This window comes from Poromitra crassiceps, assembly GCF_964638095.1.
Source record: "Poromitra crassiceps genome assembly, chromosome: 2".
NCBI classification, from domain to species: Eukaryota; Metazoa; Chordata; class Actinopteri; order Beryciformes; family Melamphaidae; genus Poromitra; species Poromitra crassiceps.
The window spans coordinates 74,666,533-74,684,344 of NC_139624.1; the positions used below are offsets into that span (position 1 = coordinate 74,666,533).

The following is a 17,812-nucleotide window of genomic DNA, read 5'->3' on the forward strand; positions in this document are numbered from 1 at the left end:
TTTATCACCATGCAAAAACTCAACTAAAAGAATGACAAAAACAGTCACATAAGACTGACAGGAAGTGGATATGAATGGATGTAGTCTCTCGCGTGATCAGTGCCCTTTCAGTGATACAGATGCAGTCACACAAATCTATATTATGCACAAATCCTAGCTTAAACTATTATTTACAATTCGGTATTGAAGGAGAAATTCAGTATTTTTCAACCTGGACCCTATTTTCATATTTGTTTATGTATAACTAAGTCGTGTGAGCATACATTTTTGAAATCTGTGCAGTATTGACTTAGATTGCTTGTCGCTTTTCCCACATGCCCCTCCTGCACGTACGTCCACTAAACAAGCATATTTTTGCAACGGACACAGGCTCAGATTGTTATTGTAAAAGAGAGAGAGAGACACAGGCTCAGATTGTTATTGTAAAAGAGAGAGAGACACACAGGCTCAGATTGTTATTGTAAAAGAGAGAGAGAGACACAGGCTCAGATTGTTATTGTAAAAGAGAGAGAGACACACAGGCTCAGATTGTTATTGTAAAAGAGAGAGAGAGACACAGGCTCAGATTGTTATTGTAAAAGAGAGAGAGAGACACAGGCTCAGATTGTTATTGTAAAAGAGAGAGAGAGACACAGGCTCAGATTGTTATTGTAAAAGAGAGAGAGAGAGAGACACAGGCTGAGATTGTTATTGTAAAAGAGAGAGAGAGACACAGGCTCAGATTGTTATTGTAAAAGAGAGAGAGAGACACAGGCTCAGATTGTTATTGTAAAAGAGAGAGAGAGACACAGGCTCAGATTGTTATTGTAAAAGAGAGAGAGAGACACAGGCTCAGATTGTTATTGTAAAAGAGAGAGAGAGACACAGGCTCAGATTGTTATTGTAAAAGAGAGAGAGACACACAGGCTCAGATTGTTATTGTAAAAGAGAGAGAGAGACACAGGCTCAGATTGTTATTGTAAAAGAGAGAGAGAGACACAGGCTCAGATTGTTATTGTAAAAGAGAGAGAGAGACACAGGCTCAGATTGTTATTGTAAAAGAGAGAGACACAGGCTCAGATTGTTATTGTAAAAGAGAGAGACACAGGCTCAGATTGTTATTGTAAAAGAGAGAGAGAGACACAGGCTCAGATTGTTATTGTAAAAGAGAGAGAGAGACACAGGCTCAGATTGTTATTGTAAAAGAGAGAGACACAGGCTCAGATTGTTATTGTAAAAGAGAGAGACACAGGCCCCTATCGTTGCATCGGCGCAGTTTCTAGGCCGAGCGGCAGGCGCAGATCAAAGCAGTGGGCGTGGAAAGGCGCACTTGATATCGTCGTGCTGGCGCTAGATGCAGCCCAAAGCATTACAACCACGCCTTTTAGGCGTAAAATTATGCACCGTCATGCTCATTGGATAAGTGCAATAAACGAATCGCACGCTTGCCTTTTTAGCTCCAATTCCAGTGATCCCGCAAAACCAGACGAAAGCCAAACGCTCTGCCCCCCCCCCCCCCCTCCCTTCATCCAGCCTGTCTGTCTGCATTATAGGCTATTATTCCATATTATTATGCTTCTCAAACCAATCTAACTGCAGTTTCAATACTGCAAGCATGTAAATACGCTACACTATAGCAAGATCAAAGTGAAAATAATGTTCTATGCATCAGCTAGAAAAATATAGCCTATTAGATTGGTGAAAGTTTGTCCAGAAAGATATCATTTTCTCTCGCCTGCTGCAGGAAGGATGATGCACATAAATATACCCTACATTATGTCAAGTCATTGCATAAATGTGTTTTTATTGTAAAACTAAATGTGAAATAGGGCCAAGTTATTGGACGGACATCACAGTATAGCAGATGCCATTAGAAGCGCGTTCCGAAGCGCGTTCCGCTGTTACTTCTCTAAATCACGTTAACTCGACAAGGGGTATATATATGCCCAGGAGGACATATATGTTTCACATAGGGTGGTGTTTTCATTTCGAGGTTTTATTTGGTCCAATATTGAAATGTTGACAATGGCAGGCTGTGTTACCATTACACATTAATTTAGAACTACCTTTTATATCTATTTTGGCTCATTTGGTGGCTATTTAGTAGCGAAATGAAGAAACACAATGCATGCTGGGAACTCAGAGAGAGAGAGAGAGAAGGGTGACAGAGAAGAAGCAGTGAAGGCAAAGAATAGGCCTGCTTTTCAAAAGCGCAAAGCGCTAAATGTAGGCCAGCTCCCAAGATATGACTAGGCTGGTATTTAGCGCCGACACGCCCACTTTGGGACTGCGCCACGCCCATTCGGCCTAAAGCGCATTTGGCAGCCTAAAGCCTATTGCTATCTTGCCGAAACAGGCGCAAGGCACGTTTTTTTGCGGTTAAGGCCCGTAATAGCGCCGATGGCCTGTGGGAGAATAGAGCCCACAGGCTCAGATTGTTATTGTAAAAGAGAGAGACACAGGCTCAGATTGTTATTGTAAAAGAGAGAGAGAAAACACTTGCAGCAGCGTTCAGCCTCTATCTGCCTGCTGTCCGTCACATCGAGATAGACGCTCCCGTTGTCCCCAGCTCGCTCTTCAGTTTGTCATCCGTATAACGTTAGTCCGGCTCAAATAAATAGGAGCGGCCATCAACTTCAAATGCATCGTCCATATTCTCTAAATCAGGTAAATATCCAACCATAACTTTCAAAATCCACCAGCTGCGCTGTTTGTTACTCCAAGCCAAACATGGCGGCTTGCTCCACTGCAGCTGAACTCTCAACTCTCTAGACTCGTGAGATTCCAGTCCCACACACAGTCCTGATCGGGGATCAGCAGGCAGACTCAGGTCCCACACGGTCCTGATCTTGGATCAGCAGGCAGACTCAGGTCCCACACAGTCCTAATCTGGGATCAGCAGGCAGACTCCGGTCCCACACAGTCCCGAACTGGGATCAGCGGGCAGACTCACGTCCCACACACAGTCCTGATCTGGGATCAGCAGATGGAGGTCAATAGAGGCGCTCCCAGTTCTGTCTCTATTATATTATAAGGATATGAGCCGCTGCACGGCAGAAAATATAAGCTTTTTACAGAATATACATGCACGGTTTTATTTATTATTATTATTATTATTTATTGGCCTCTGTTCCAGGCCATTGTGTGGCGGGTTTTGGCTCAATACTGCATCAGACATTTCTGTTGTGGGCGAGTAGTTTAACATAAGAAACATGAGAATAAGGTCCAGGTTGTAAAATACCAAAATTCTCCTGTAAGGGTTTCCACTGGAGATTTCAGCTATCGTCTAAAATGGAAATGGATGCGACACACCCACCCTGCCTGGGATCAATAAAGTGAAGTCATACTGTTACCCCTAACTGTTCATCCCAGGTCTGGACCCCAGTCATTTCCGGGCCCATCAGCAGTACCAGAGGGAGGAGGAGGGCGACGGCCAGCTAGGAGCTCCGGTCCAGCTGACAGACGAAGAGCGCTACAAAGACTGTGAGAGGTTCACATTCCCCTGCCCTCAATGTGGCGCTGACAACGTCTATGACAACGTCTTCGAGGGAGCTGTGAGTACACACCTGCACACACTGCTCTGCTCCTCCATCATGAAGCTATGTTACATTACAGGGTTCCTAATGCTCATTGGATCACCAGAGAAAGTATCAAGTTCAAAAATGGTGTTTTCCAGGCTTGGACAAGTTAATACAATAGTTACATGTCCACAAAGTTTTGGAAATGTTATGGATTGTTGTGTTGTGTGTTTTTTTCTGTTATCAGTTAAGGCTGGCTGCTGGTAGACTGATAACTTATCAATCTAGCAGCAGCCAGCCTTAACGGATAACACACAAGTGTTGTAGCTAGCCAAAATAAGATGGAGTTCGCATGCAATACAAAGTATGCACCAAAAAGGTACCAACTCAACCCAGATGCTGACAATTACCCAACATCTAGATTGTGCTATGCATAGAGTAGTCTTGGAAAAGTCTACATGTTTGTTGGAGCAAAAATGTGTTCGGACATAGTACTTATAGTTCTAAAGTTAATACTTTTAGTTCTAAGGTTAAAATTCTAGCTTATCGATTCTCAAATGTTTTCAAATGATTTGGCTGGGCATTTTGTAACACAAAACTCTGTTTCTCAAACATCTGGTGCCCAGTCCAGATCTTTGGTATTCTGGAAAAGGGAACAAAATTTGAACTTTTGCCAACATATTATCTGTAAGCGGATTGGGGAAAACGTACAGCCCGCGACCAGAGTTTCCAACACCCCGAATGGAAACCTTCCAAACCAAAACCCGCCAAAAAACCCAACACTTTTCAAATCCTCCTTGCGTACGAGCCGAGGGTTACTATAGAATTGTAGCATGTAGTAAACACACAACGTTGCAGTCAGAATCAAGCCCTGTGTGCACCACACACACACACACACACACACACACACACACACACACACTGAGACACAGCAAGATTGATGGAAGTAAAAAAGAGAGGATCATCTTAATCACTAATGGTGTATTTGAAGGTGTCATATATAAATGTGTAGAGATGCAGGTGTATTTGAAGGTGTCATATATAAATGTGTATAGATGCAGATGTATTTGAAGGTGTCATATATAAATGTGTAGATGCAGATGTATTTGAAGGTGTCATATATAAATGTGTATAGATGCAGGTGTATTTGAAGGTGTCATATATAAATGTGTATAGATGCAGATGTATTTGAAGGTGTCATATAAATGTGTAGAGATGCAGATGTATTTGAAGGTGTCATATATAAATGTGTAGAGATGCAGGTGTATTTGAAGGTGTCATATATAAATGTGTATAGATGCAGGTGTATTTGAAGGTGTCATATATAAATGTGTATAGATGCAGATGTATTTGAAGGTGTCATATATAAATGTGTATAGATGCAGGTGTATTTGAAGGTGTCATATATAAATGTGTATAGATGCAGGTGTATTTGAAGGTGTCCTATATAAATGTGTATAGATGCAGATGTATTTGAAGGTGTCATATATAAATGTGTATAGATGCAGGTGTATTTGAAGGTGTCATATATAAATGTGTATAGATGCAGGTGTATTTGAAGGTGTCATATATAAATGTATAGATGCAGATGTATTTGAAGGTGTCATATATAAATGTGTATAGATGCAGATGTATTTGAAGGTGTCATATATAAATGTGTAGAGATGCAGATGTATTTGAAGGTGTCATATATAAATGTGTAGAGATGCAGATGTATTTGAAGGTGTCATATATAAATGTGTATAGATGCAGATGTATTTGAAGGTGTCATATATAAATGTGTATAGATGCAGGTGTATTTGAAGGTGTCATATATAAATGTGTAGAGATGCAGATGTATTTGAAGGTGTCATATAAATGTGTAGAGATGCAGATGTATTTGAAGGTGTCATATATAAATGTGTATAGATGCAGATGTATTTGAAGGTGTCATATATAAATGTGTATAGATGCAGGTGTATTTGAAGGTGTCATATATAAATGTGTAGATGCAGATGTATTTGAAGGTGTCATATATAAATGTGTATAGATGCAGATGTATTTGAAGGTGTCATATATAAATGTGTATAGATGCAGGTGTATTTGAAGGTGTCATATATAAATGTGTATAGATGCAGATGTATTTGAAGGTGTCATATATAAATGTGTAGAGATGCAGATGTATTTGAAGGTGTCATATATAAATGTGTAGAGATGCAGATGTATTTGAAGGTGTCATATATAAATGTGTAGAGATGCAGATGTATTTGAAGGTGTCATATATAAATGTGTATAGATGCAGGTGTATTTGAAGGTGTCATATATAAATGTGTATAGATGCAGATGTATTTGAAGGTGTCATATATAAATGTGTAGAGATGCAGATGTATTTGAAGGTGTCATATAAATGTGTATAGATGCAGATGTATTTGAAGGTGTCATATATAAATGTGTATAGATGCAGATGTATTTGAAGGTGTCATATAAATGTGTAGAGATGCAGATGTATTTGAAGGTGTCATATATAAATGTGTAGAGATGCAGATGTATTTGAAGGTGTCATATATAAATGTGTAGAGATGCAGATGTATTTGAAGGTGTCATATATAAATGTGTAGAGATGCAGATGTATTTGAAGGTGTCATATATAAATGTGTAGAGATGCAGATGTATTTGAAGGTGTCATATATAAATGTGTAGAGATGCAGATGTATTTGAAGGTGTCATATATAAATGTGTAGAGATGCAGATGTATTTGAAGGTGTCATATATAAATGTGTAGAGATGCAGATGTATTTGAAGGTGTCATATATAAATGTGTATAGATGCAGATGTATTTGAAGGTGTCATATATAAATGTGTAGAGATGCAGATGTATTTGAAGGTGTCATATATAAATGTGTAGAGATGCAGATGTATTTGAAGGTGTCATATATAAATGTGTAGAGATGCAGATGTATTTGAAGGTGTCATATATAAATGTGTATAGATGCAGATGTATTTGAAGGTGTCATATATAAATGTGTAGAGATGCAGATGTATTTGAAGGTGTCATATATAAATGTGTAGAGATGCAGATGTATTTGAAGGTGTCATATATAAATGTGTAGAGATGCAGATGTATTTGAAGGTGTCATATAAATGTGTAGAGATGCAGATGTATTTGAAGGTGTCATATATAAATGTGTATAGATGCAGATGTATTTGAAGGTGTCATATATAAATGTGTAGAGATGCAGATGTATTTGAAGGTGTCATATATAAATGTGTATAGATGCAGGTGTATTTGAAGGTGTCATATATAAATGTGTATAGATGCAGATGTATTTGAAGGTGTCATATATAAATGTGTAGAGATGCAGATGTATTTGAAGGTGTCATATAAATGTGTAGAGATGCAGATGTATTTGAAGGTGTCATATATAAATGTGTATAGATGCAGATGTAATTGAAGGTGTCATATATAAATGTGTATAGATGCAGATGTATTTGAAGGTTTCATATATAAATGTGTAGAGTTGCAGATGTATTTGAAGGTGTCATATATAAATGTGTAGAGATGCAGATGTATTTGAAGGTGTCATATAAATGTGTATAGATGCAGATGTATTTGAAGGTGTCATATATAAATGTGTATAGATGCAGATGTATTTGAAGGTGTCATATATAAATGTGTATAGATGCAGATGTATTTGAAGGTGTCATATATAAATGTAGATGTATTTGAAGGTGTCATATATAAATGTGTATAGATGCAGATGGGGAATACGAGAGGAGAAAAGTGTTGTATGAAACTTCCTGTGGAGGAGTCATGATTGACTCATCCACTATGTTGTGTCTGTGTGTATTTTGAGACAGTTGTCTGGCTCCAATAGAGACCATGTTTTCATTGGCATAGTTTGGACTCCACAACTTGAAAAGCCTTTCCTTAACCCCGGCCGCCCGACACACACACACACACACACACACTCACTCTCTCTCTATCTCATACACACACACTCTCTCTCTCTCTCTCTCCCCCTGTCTCACACACACACACACACACATCTCTAACCATTTGTCAGGCCAAGGTTGCATGCGTGCTTGTATGTGTGTCTTATCCGCTTCTAATGAGGAGCAGGGCACACAGCTTTGTCTTGTCTCAAAGACACTAATAAAACTGACAACCCTCTGTCCTCTGCTGGCATAAACAACTCTCATTACATTAAAAAGGAGTATTACACACACACGCACACGCGCGCACACACACACACATGCGCACACACTCCATGAAAGGTTGATAATCATCATCACACACTTACACAGATGCACTGGTGTGTCTTTCTGAGATGCACGTACAGACAGGACGAGAGTAATCATATTACATTTCATTTAAGTTGGGGTAATAATTAGGGCTGTGAATCTTCACTGGCCTCACGATTCGATTCGATTACGATTCAGAGGGCTACGATTCGATTCGATAACGATTATCGTCGATGCATCTCGATGCATCTTAAATTGATGCATCACTTTTTTTCCCGAATACATGATTTTTTTTCTCACTTTCTTTTTTCTCACTGTGTGGCTACTTTTAAAATAAAAGTGCATTTAGAATTGCATTGTATTATGATCCATAATTAAAATAAACAACTGCATGTACTTCCATTATATTTTATTTGATTTAAAAAAAAATCTTTTTTTAATAATCGATTATTGACATTTGTGAATCGATGCAGAATCTTGCAGGTCCGCATCGCGATGCATCTTATAATCGATTATTTTTGACACCCCTAGTACGGTAATAATGTGCATGTTCCTATCGGCCAATTAAAGAGATTGGTACTAGGGATGCAAATTGTAATCAATCTTCTTAATTGATTTTAATTGGACATGTTAACGATCAATCGATTAATCATATAAAAGACAGCTTTTGAAATACAAAATGCAGGTTTTTACACCTCTCTTTAGGCTTACCCAACAAGTGTGTGCTGTATTTCAACATTGTATTACAATGTTTGCAATGAATACTGTAGTTTTTTTGCTGTAATTCTCCCACACTGGACTTTTTGCCTGCTTGCTTGACTTTATAAGTGGTGAAAGTTAAATTTCACCCTTGTGGTGTTAAATCTTTTCTAGCAAAAAGAAAAGAAAAAAGGCACATAGCCACATTGTCGATTAATCGGTTAATATGTTTGATCGATATCAGGATTCTGGGCCAAAATATTTGACCGGTACTCTAAGGCCTACAAAATAACCCTCCAACTGGAGGCGGAACTCGCCATCTTCGGCTGCTCGGAGTCCTCTTTGCTCCTCCCAACGGCCGTGCAGCAATCTCTGACACAGGGAATGACAGTTGCCAAGAAACTAATTTTGAAGGAATGGAAGTCCTCCTCTCCACCTTCTTTTCAGCTGTGGCTGACAGACATGATCTCAGTTATACGTATGGAGAGACTCAGGTTCCAGAGGACAAATTCTTTAAGGACATTTTTTGTTATTTGGGACCCGTTCCTGACCTATTTCGATCAGGCTAAAAGCAGTAATTGAGTTTCTTTTGGATCCTTTGCACAGTATATATATATATATTTTTTTTATCGTTTTGTAAGCACATTTTCTATGACTGGTAGCACCATTTTGTAGCATTGTAATGTTGAATGTATGTATATATGTTTTTTTCTTTTCTTTTCTTTTTTCCTGTTCTTGTTTTGTTTTCTTTATGATCTGAAAAAAAAATATGTTTGATTGATCAAATTCTTACGGTGATTAATCGATTGTTGATTAATCATTAGACTCAGCCCTCAGTCTTAATCCGTTTCACTCCTGTAAGACTGAGAATATTACTATTTAAATCTTTGCATAACGTTAGGTGGCGCTGTTGGAAGCCTTGCATCGGAGAACCAATCATGAGTGTTGTGGGCGGGCCTGCTTTCTGGGGGCAGTGACGCTCATGCAGAACCAGTGTCTCGCAAAACATCGCCGCGTTTGCGGAGAAACATATTAATCACTTAGAAACAAACATAACCTGTTAATAGGACGTGTTTCATCCGGCCCCGGCGGCTAGAGGTCTTTCCCCCAGCGATAAGCCCGACTCCCGAGGCTAACGTTACAGAGCCTGCTGATAACTCACAGTAGCAAGCAGACCACTTCCGGGTAGGAAACATTATTGTAAAATAAACAACAGCTATAAATTTTGTTTGGAGCATATCAGCTTCATGCTCTGTGTTAGGACTATGATAAATGGCATTGCCGCTACCAAATAAAATTCTAATAATAAATGTAGGCGTGTCTGCTACCGGCCGTTCTCGCCGGGCTCGGACAGACAGTTTCTGACAGTGAAATTCCCAGACGTTTGGTGGCGCAGCTCACCAAACGTCTGGGAGCCGAGACTAATTAATCATTAACATCCCTAATTAGTACTCATAAGTGTGGAAGGATTTTTTTTATCCTCCTCAACAATCACCAGCCACTTATATACCATATTTTAGAAGCCCAACTGAGCTTATAATAGAATATGGCTTTGCATTGATTATTGATTATTACCTGTTAGACAGGCTAGTAATTTAAACACATTTTCCAGCTTAAGGCAAAACTAACCAGGAGTGCTGGTGTTAATTTCCAGCCCTGCGTTAGTGGCTGTATGCTGTGTTGAGGCGTGCTCTCTCTCACACACACACACACACACACACACACACACACACAGTGAAACTGATAAGACGGTAAGTTAATTAGGGTAGTGAACATGCTCTAACAGCTCAGTGAGAGGGGAGGACAGGCGAGCCTTGACACAGAGCCAGAGAAGATGGGAGGAGGTAGCGACTGATGCTGGAGGACAGACAGAGGAGGAAAGTTGTTTGATGGGGGGAGCAACAGAGAAGCAAAGTTGTTTGAATGCGGGGGCAACAGAGGATGATGAGCAGATTAAGTGTGAAAAAATCTTGAGAGGAACAGCAGGGATTTCCCTAATAACTTTCGTCATCCCACATTTGGCATTTAAAATAGACGAATGTGAACGACACACCTACACATGCCAATGCCATAGACATCACTCGGAATGGGGTTCATGTAACGGATCTTAAGCACCCATACCTCTAGTACTACATGTATGTCTGTGTTGCTCACTTTTTGGTACATCGCCACCACTCCACCTTTTCTAACCTGTTTCTAACCCTATCGCCAAAATAATGCATTGAAGGCTTTTTCATGGAGTGGAGAATTGCTTTGTGAATATATCTCTGATGTCGTCTACATTGAAAAATGCAATTTAAAAGTCTGTCTCCCATAAACGCTGTGATTCCTGCAGCACAATACGTCATCCCCCCCCCCACACACACACACACACTTTATTCTACACCGGAGGATTTTCCCATGTGTGAAAACAACAATGCCTCTTGTATGAAAGTTTAACTCGGGGGAATATTTGGGCCTAAATCCAAGATGAAATAACTTGTCCTAAAGAGCATGGTGCAGGTTAGAGACCACTTTGCATTAATATGTGGGACTGGTATGCAGCAATAGGATTCTCTTTTGTTTTTGTGTGTTTTCCCCACACATACAGTAGCTGCATTTACACTGGTTTTTGTAAAGCAGCTGGCATGCGAAAACCCGCAAATCGAACATAACACATGTGACGTTTCCTCGGGTCATTTACCCCTATACGCCGAGGGTCTGTTATCCGCCTGAGAGCAGTCTGGAGTGGGGTTACATCAGCTGAGATGGTCGGGTGCGTGCAGTCTCCGGTCCTCCAAAATTATCTTTCCAAATAGGCGTTGTTTTGATAAGCCGATTGCATGTTAGGGATATACTAGGTTTGGCACGATGGACGATGGCATCGACCATTGTCGATGGGCCGACCCCATCGACCTCTGAGCCTTCTACATCGGACCATCATGACTAATTATCTGTTCGAATTAAAATTGTGCAGATTTGATCATAACAAAGGACGGTAACACTTTATAATAATAACTATACACCAGGGGTGTCCAAACCTTTTTGAATGGGGACCAGATTAGATGATGTGGAAATACCAAGGCCGAGGGGGCAGCTCCTTCTCGTATCTTATGGGTTATACAAATAAATAAATAAATCACATACAATACAATTGTACTCAGGGCTTTGTTTATTTTCTGAAAACATTAGTTCTGCCTGTGTTGATCCTACTTGGTGCTTGTTTACAAACTGTATGATATGAAGAAAAAAAAAGTTAATTGAACTTCCTTCATTAACCAATACTGTGTGGAGGGCCACATATAATATATTTTGAGAGACAAGCCAAGGGCCACTTACAATCGATCTGCGGGCCGCAATTGGCCCCCGGGCCGGACTTTGGGCATGCCTGCTATACATTATTAAGCATTAGTTAAGTATTAGTAAATACTTAATTCATCATTTATAAAGCATTGTTCATACATTACTAAGCATTTGTAAGTCATTGATAAACACAGTTATAAATGTTTTATTCCTGATTAGTAAGCTAATTTAACAATTGTATTTAATCTAATTTATAAATGCTTTGTAAGGCATAGATAGTCCTCACTTTAGAATAGCTCACAAAATACTTAACTAACAACTACTAACTACCTTAACTAACAATTACGAACTACCTTAATTACTCTCTCTCGTAACGGGACAAGCCCCGTCTTTTATTGTCACACGAACACCACAACACATGCATGCGGCCACAACACACTCATGCTGACGGTGGCCGGTGAAAAGTGTCCTCTGCATTTAACCCATCCAGGCATGTCCTTTCCTCCGGGGGGCAGGCCAGGAGCAGTGGTCGCTTTCTCGTACAGTGCCCGGGGACCAACTTCGGATGTTGTCGTCACTGGTCGGATGACGCTGACGATCTGATCTTCTGCATGTTTTTAGTGGGGGGGTTATATACGGAGGAACCCCCTGGGGGAGCACGGGGAGAACATGCAAACTCCACACATGGGGCATGCCTGTTAGGGGTGGCCCTGGCCACACCCTGAAATCTGATTGGCCATCACAGGTGCCACCCCAAATTACTGCGTGGAAGTCCTGCGTCCATCGCAAAGTTTCACTGTGAAACCATCACGATGGCTGTTTGGTTGACATCGCACAACCCTATGGTCTACTAGTTACGTTTGTCTACTTTATAGAGCCCAAACTAAACACTTACCTTGGGGGGGAAATGGCGGCGGTTCATATTTTTCTCCTGCTCGCTTCAATACCGAAATGCATTCTGGGTAGAGTTTACGATATTGATAGTTTTTCGAGATAAATTATCGTACAAATACGATAATTATCATACGTCTGGCAACGCTGATTCTGGGTGTTAAGTTTTCTGCTGTACAATAAGTACATTACAGTAGCCTGAGTGACATCACAGGTGTTATCTGCCCAGATTCCTTTTTTTTGCGCATGCATTATAATGCCACCTTTTTCTCCATATTTTTGCCCTGGGGGGGCGTGTTTTAATTTCGTTTTTTTTTTTGCGGGGGGGTATTTTCATAATAATCTTGAGCCCAAACTGTAAATTATTATTTGTTTACCTGCACCACGCTCTTTAAGCCTCATATAATTGGTCGGAAATGAAAGAACATTTACAGTAAGTGGAAGTTTGATAGAGAAAACCCCCTGAGAGAGGTTGTGTGGGAGGGAGAGCACTGTTATCCAAATGAAGTTTGGAATGAAACTAGGAAGATAGAGTAGGAAGGAATCAGGGAGGGAGGGTGGATGAGACAGAGAGAGGGGGGCTGCTTTCATCCAGACCCGACTGGGAGAGGAGACATGAAGAGAGGGTTCATTCTGTCTGTGCGTGCTTACTTTGTGCATGTATGTGCATATTGGGGGAGACAGAATTTGAGTCAAACTGCCTTAACTGGAAGAAAATCAGGCACTTTTTGAACAAAATACAACAATGTAGGCAAACGACAACAAAACGCGAGGGGGGTTTCTCATTCTGTGGCATTGACTATTGACTTACTGTATGTGCAGAAAGCTTTTCTGCTGCTGTCAATGTGACAACTGAATGGGGTTCTGCTTTAAGAGAGTCTTTAAAGCAGTTATTTAGCGTAATTGTTATGTAGCTACTTTTTTCCTTCATTGCATTAACTGACTGTACGCCTGGCTGTCAAGTTGACAATCCAGTATTATTGAGGTCATTTTGACCTGTTTTCTCTTGGCCAGACATTGATGTTAAAAATGTGCTGTATCCAGCGGTGTTTGCAGCACTTTCCTGTTCTATGCCTGACATGTGCTTTGTGGCTGTTCACTGCTTCAGCTTTACACATTACAGGGATAAAATGCTGTTCATTTGTGATAAATGTCCATTTATACTTATGCACAGGGCCTCATCAACTCTGTTATTCCTGAATATGACTGGCATTATGGTATGGTAATATGGTATTATGGCGGGCATATGATTTGCATGGGGGGGCGCAATTATTAGGCTACATATTTTTGATAATCTGATTATGCTATTGTATTCGTGCAGCACTGATGCATACTATATTATACTATACTTAAGCAATAGATCACTACAGGTCGTGGTATATGCTTATTATACCACACCTAAGGGTGTTTTCACCTAAGGGTGAAAAACACCCTTAGGTGTGGTATAATCACCACATTAGCTTAGCTAAACATGGGACCAATCGCACAGAAATGTATTTGGTAAACACTGTGTTTATGTGGAACTCATTCGCTTCCACCTTCCACATTGTACAAGCTGTAATGTGGATTTGAATGGGTGAGCGTCCAGTCACGTTCCCTCTGGTCTAACCTTCAGGCTACCTCGCCCTACAAACACAAACGGTTACTCATTTTTGTGTGTTTGAAGGTTGACTGTGGTTGAGATGTCATTTCAACAAAAAACATAACAATAATGGTTATTAAATGATACACGATTCACTACTGCACCAGCAGTATGTTTGTCAGGGTGGGAGATAAACTAGTAATTTTTTTGTTGCACAATTTGGTATGGTTTTGTAAAGCAACATTGCTGCCGGTTTTATTTATTGACTAGAATTTTGAATGAGATTGAACAATGTTGTCTTGATAAGGGTTCCAATTGAATGTGATTTTTGTACGCGTCTTAGGTTTGTGTATGGATTGTTCTGTTTTCAGGCATCAACTTTGGAGCCCAGTCTGCTACGATGCTGCCACGTCCCCTGTGGGGGGCGCCCTATCGACCACGTTGTCAACATCAGCAACAAACTGCTACTCGACGTCCGCCGCCACATCAGAAAATACTACAGTGTGAGTACAGAGTATAATGTGTATGTCTATGTGTTTGTGTGTGTTTGCGGTCGTGCGAATAAGAGGTGTTATGGAGGCCAAGTGTCCGGTTAATGCTACTCACTCAGGCTGTTTTTTCATTTGATTATTCCTATTTTTCCCACTCAGTGCATAAGACTGCTTTCCACAAACACAGACAAACACTGGTACCTTCACCTCGTGCCCACTAGGGGTGGGGGGCGGATCGATACAGCATAATATCGAGATATTTTATTATACAAAATGTCAAGTGCATGCAACATTTATGACAGGTTTTTATGACAGTGTCGGTCAGACTGTCTGCTTGACAATCCCATTTTGCTCCAATAAAAATGATTGAAGTGAGATGAACAGACTGGAAACTTTATCTGATTACGGTATATCAAACAGATGTTGACAAAGTTGTTACCTTTGGACGTCATTTGCAGTTGAAAAAAGGTAATAAATCACAATATATCGCAATACTAGCTAGGGATGCACCGATATGAAAATTTTGGCCGATGCCGATAACCGATATTAACATTGCTGTTATGGCCGATAACCGATATTTACCGATGTCGATATGATCTGTATAAAACCACATTTTTATGATCATCACATTTTGTACATACTGAAAAACACATGTTAACACTGAATTTGAAAAAGTTATGCATTTCTTTATTTGCAAAGCCTTTGGAAAAGCCCATAAATCATAGATTTACTGCATTATTTCATATCAATGTGAAGAATTTGGCTGATAATGATAACCGATATTAACATTGCAACATCTGACCGATACCGATATGACCGATATGTTAAAAAATCGGCCGATACTGGCCGATACCGATATGATTGCCGATATATCGTGCATCCCTAATACTAGCATATCGCAAAATATCGCAATACTATCGGATCGTGACTTAAGTATCGTGATAATATCGTATCGTGGGGCATCAGTGACTACGTTTACATGCACACAATATCCCACTATTATTCGGAAAATGACAATATTCTGAATTTGATAAGGGTCATGTAAACCGCATATTCCAGTTGCATTTTCCGAATTTGCCCTTTTTCCGAATTTTGCATTTTCCGATTAAGACATCTGGGTTATTCCAGTATTATTCGGGTTTTAGGAGGATTCTTTGACCATGTATACAGCGCATTCGGAATATGTGTCTCAATCAGGGATTTTACCGCATTTTGCGACGCATGTTGCCTGTTTGTGGTCAACTGATGTGTGCTAGAAAGCGCTAGAACAAGCGATATAATCATAATAATCCATCATCTCTGGCATGCAAAAAGAAAAGCCGACATTTCTGATCGGGAGGAGATGAGAAACATCGATTTAAAGAGAGAGAGAGTAGCCTATAGTGCCCAGTGCCCACGGAAGTCCACAATGCTTGCGAGCCTGCGAGTTAATAACGTAGGCTACTAGCCTACTTTTTATGAAAGACTTGGATGCGCAACACCAAACTTCCCAGCAGCAAGCTCCTGAAATGGACCAAGTGATGCTCATAAGAATAGTGCTGCTCTGTTTATTCTCAACAGAAAAACTCTGCGGCTCCGCCTACCTGCAGCTCTCTCTCTCCCCCCCTCCCTCACGTGTCGGGGAGGGCGAGCTACGGCTGCATGTAAACGGGAATATTAGTGGATTATTCATTTAGTCGGAATATTGTCATTTTCCGAATATGGGCAAAAAGCGGAATATTGTGTGCATGTAAACGTAGTCAATGATTCCAACACCTAGTGCCCACCTGCATGGCCACAAATGGACTTAATTTAGTTTTCATAACTGAATTTTTAACTGAACTGACAATCACAGCACAGTTATTGGTTACACCTGCTTTACTTCCTGCTTTAACACCTCAAAACGGTTGCTGTAAAAAGGGCCAATTAAACGGGATTCCAATGTAGACAGATCGATCTCAGTCTGTCTGTCCATGTCCTCTCTGTCTTTCTCTGTCTGTCTTTCTGTCTCTCTCTCTGTCTGTCTGTCTGTCTCACTTGTGGCTTGTAACACCTTGGTCTTGAGTGAGTGGAATGCACTGTCTCTCTCTCGCCAACAGAGTGTGTGTGTACTGTAGGTGGGGGGGGCTTTACTCTCCCACAGTGCTGAACAGAAATCAATTAGTGCAGTGAATGTGTGGGGAGCGAGTCCCCTCAACCCCTTTGTCACAGTGTGTGAAACAGCTGCTACCACTGAATACTTACACCTCACACAGCGACACAGACACACACACACTCACACCACACACACACACACACACACACACACACAGCAGTGGACACAGCACACACACAGTGGGGCAATGAAGAGGGTAATATTGTGTAATTAAGGATTCCTTTCAGGCCGAGGGAGAGTTCAAATAGAGCTGTTTGCCTGGCCAGATAGAGTGAAAGCTCTGTACCTCTGTGTGTGAGAGAGAGAGAGAGAGAGAGAGAGGGAGAGGGAGAGAGAGAGAGAGAGGGTATTCGCATGCATGTGTTAGCCAGGGCTACAGAAACATTAATCATTAGTGAAATTACCTCCTGCTCCCCCCCCCCCCCCCACCACCATTATCAATAAAACAGACCCCTGAGATTGGACAAACACTTGTTCACTCCCCATTCCTTCTCTCTCTCTCTCCCTCTCTCTCTCTCTCTCTCTCTGTGTGTCTCTCTCTCTCTCTCTCTCTCTCTGTGTGTGTGTCTCTCTCTCTCCCTCTCTCTCTCTCTCTCTCTCTCTCTCCTCTGGGCCTGGCGTTTTTGGCAAAGTGTGAGATGTGCTTGTTTCCTGAAGCCACCCCCCCATTCTTATTTTCTTAGCCCTCTCGTCTAACCACCGTTGCCATGGCGTTTAACAAATTATTGCAATTACCCTCGTCATGTGGGTCGCCCCTAGAAACGGGCTGAGGGGCAGGGGAAGAAAGGGGGGGAGGAGGAGGAGAGGGGGGGGGGGAGGGAGGGAGAGAAAGGGTGAATGAAGACCAGAGAAGCTGATAATCCTATTTTGAACAAAAGGTCAAATTGTTGAATAGAGAAGCTTTGATTAAGCAGAGGATGTACAAAGTGGACCGGTTTGAGCCCTATTCTGTGTGTTGTGTTGTGTGTGTGTGTGTGTGTGTGTGTGTGTGTGTGTGTGTGTGTGTGTGTGTGTG

At 40.9% G+C, this 17,812-nt stretch overlaps 1 protein-coding gene across 1 annotated transcript in view; it reads left to right on the top strand.

Moving 5' to 3' along the window:
- Nucleotides 1–17,812, top strand: part of pola1 (polymerase (DNA directed), alpha 1) — a 149,531-nt gene that overhangs the window by 71,427 nt on the left and 60,292 nt on the right. Inside the window, exons 33-34 of the mRNA XM_083632051.1 lie at nt 3,352–3,533; nt 14,544–14,675. Of these exons, the coding sequence (XP_083488177.1) occupies nt 3,352–3,533; nt 14,544–14,675 (314 nt within the window). The remainder of the gene's footprint in view (nt 1–3,351; nt 3,534–14,543; nt 14,676–17,812) is intronic.